The 2204-nt window shown below is 42.1% G+C and overlaps 1 protein-coding gene across 1 annotated transcript; it reads left to right on the forward strand.

The window, feature by feature from the left end:
• The first annotated feature begins 231 nt into the window (after window positions 1-231).
• Window positions 232-1279, forward strand: LOC116177152 (trypsin alpha-4-like). Its single transcript, XM_031496034.1, has 4 exons — window positions 232-341; window positions 396-576; window positions 630-1017; window positions 1066-1279. The coding sequence occupies exons 1-4, from the start codon at window positions 296-298 to the stop codon at window positions 1213-1215; spliced, it is 765 nt and encodes a 254-aa protein (XP_031351894.1). The 5' UTR covers window positions 232-295; the 3' UTR covers window positions 1216-1279.
• The last annotated feature ends 925 nt before the right edge of the window (window positions 1280-2204 follow it).

A 2204-nucleotide genomic window follows, 5' to 3' on the forward strand; every position in this document is an offset into this window, starting at 1 on the left:
TAAGTAGAAGGTAAGTAAGTAGTGATCCATGCAACAACATCTCTTTAGCATCATTTATAAGCAAGACATTTTAGTTGCCCTTTTGTTTCTTCTGTTTCATAGTAGTGGACGGTGGTTGTGGTTGCAATGGCATGGCCTCATGAAAGCAATGCTTGTCTACTACGTATGTCTAAAACCTTGGTGGCACTTGTTGATTCCGATTGAGAATTATCTAATCAAAATACTAATCAGCCCTCTACTTCAAAATGGTATAAAAGGGCAACTCGAGCTTTCATCATCACCTTTCAGCAGCAACATGTTCAAAATAGTACTGGTTGCCGTATTCGCCGCTCTTGCCGTTGGTAAGTATAGATACATTTTATAAAATAGTTTACTACAACAACAAAACGAAACAGAGGCAAGTCCGAGACTCCGTGTCCAAGTTCCCCAGCTAGATGGAAGAATTGTGGGTGGAGTCGATACGACCATTGAAGATTATCCTCACCAAATTTCGCTCATGTATTACACGAGCCATATCTGCGGTGGATCGATTATTGCTCGCAACCTAATTTTAACTGCTGCTCACTGCACTTACGGGTAAGACCAAGCCATCATTACAGAAGTGGGCACTAAGCTGCTTAAAATTGCAGCCAGTCCGCTCGAGCCCTAAAAGTCCGTTACGGAAGCAGCGTAATGAACAAAGGAGGCAAAGTTGTTGCCGTTGTTCAGATCAACGATCATCCTAAATACAATCCTTCCAACATCGACTACGATGTTTCGGTTTTGAAACTAGCAGAAGACGTAGTCCTTTCGTCCAACGCTCAAATCATCGAGATGGTCTCTTCCAATACCCAAGAAGGTGGCCGTAACGCTTTCGTATCAGGCTGGGGAGCGCTTTACTCCGGTGGACCTTCACCCAACCAACTCCAAGTTGTTGAAGTCGCAGAAGAAGACAGATCTGCCTGCAACAGGGCTTATGGCGGAAAAATCACCGACAGGATGATCTGTTTCAAGAATCCCGGCAAGGATTCCTGCCAGGTAACTAATTGACGTAAATGATTTTAAACGCTCTAACATAATTTATAGGGAGATTCTGGTGGTCCTCTCGTCTCTGGTGGCGCTCAAGTTGGCGTCGTCTCTTGGGGATATGGATGTGCAGATGCCAGATATCCTGGAGTGTATTCGCACTTAACTGAGGCTGCCATTAGGGCTCATATTGTAAGTGTGATGAACTAAAAGAATGAACAAATAAATGAAATTTAGCTGTTGTCACAGAACGCTAAATTTCCATTCTTTTTGACTTGGATCTTGTTTAATTCCCCCGTCTCCCCTTCCTCTTTCTCATCCTCGCTTCGTCTACAATTGTGAAAAATGTAAATAGTCAAACAGTCTTTTGTGACTCGCTCTTTAATGCATAAATCAAGGGCGGATGAGAATCAATAGATCAGCGCAGCAGGAATATAGTAATGAAACCGAGAATGAAACCTTCTCCTAATCGACAGATTTCAACTTTTATCTGCTAATTATTATTGTTTATAAACATTTAAACAATATTTTCGGAATCTTAGACCCTTAGTTAAAAAATACTGGAATTCATGGGCATTTACCTAACCATTTATTTATCTTCTATTGTGACATAGGTACCAAAACTCGTAGATCGTGTGCTAAAATTTCATATTCACCAAAAGTAAGCCTTCCTCATATGATCTTTTTAAAGAAAGCGGAGCATCTTGTTTCTGGCAACCACAGGCCCGAGTATTGGACACGCCTTTAGATTTCCACGAAACCAGCTCTGTACATGCTTTTGGCACTGGGGGCACGTCATTAGAAGATGAACGTAGCGTCTGCTGCGTCTCCCCTCCACCTCCCAGCAAGTCTGTAGGATCAGGAAAGTCGGCACATGTCAGATGGACAGTTTCCCACACGCTCGCCTAGAAATGAAGACATTCACATTGTCCTTGTTCTAATAAAAAAATGGTCAGGTAACTCCCGGTCGCCACCAACTGCTAGGTACTTCTCTTCTTTGCCTCTTTGATAGAGAATGCATTTAGTTTAACTCAATTGTTACACTAAATGCTTCTTGGATGAGCAAGGGGAGCTGTTACTGGTGAGTCGCCCTGATTAGAGTGCGAAAGATCAGCCTGTGCCCCCGGTCAATAAAAAAGTACATACAATATGTGATATTTGGGTTTCATTTATTTATTTATCTATCTAAAATCACGACA

This window comes from Photinus pyralis, unplaced genomic scaffold (assembly GCF_008802855.1).
Source record: "Photinus pyralis isolate 1611_PpyrPB1 unplaced genomic scaffold, Ppyr1.3 Ppyr1.4_LG7, whole genome shotgun sequence".
NCBI classification, from domain to species: Eukaryota; Metazoa; Arthropoda; class Insecta; order Coleoptera; family Lampyridae; genus Photinus; species Photinus pyralis.

Coding starts and splice junctions, on each gene's coding strand:
- LOC116177152 (XM_031496034.1), top strand. CDS start 296: ATGTTCAAAATAGTACTGGTTGCCGTATTCGCCGCTCTTGCCGTTG. Junction 342..395: donor ATTCGCCGCTCTTGCCGTTG/GTAAGTATAGAT, acceptor AAAACGAAACAG/AGGCAAGTCCGAGACTCCGT. Junction 577..629: donor GCTGCTCACTGCACTTACGG/GTAAGACCAAGC, acceptor TTAAAATTGCAG/CCAGTCCGCTCGAGCCCTAA.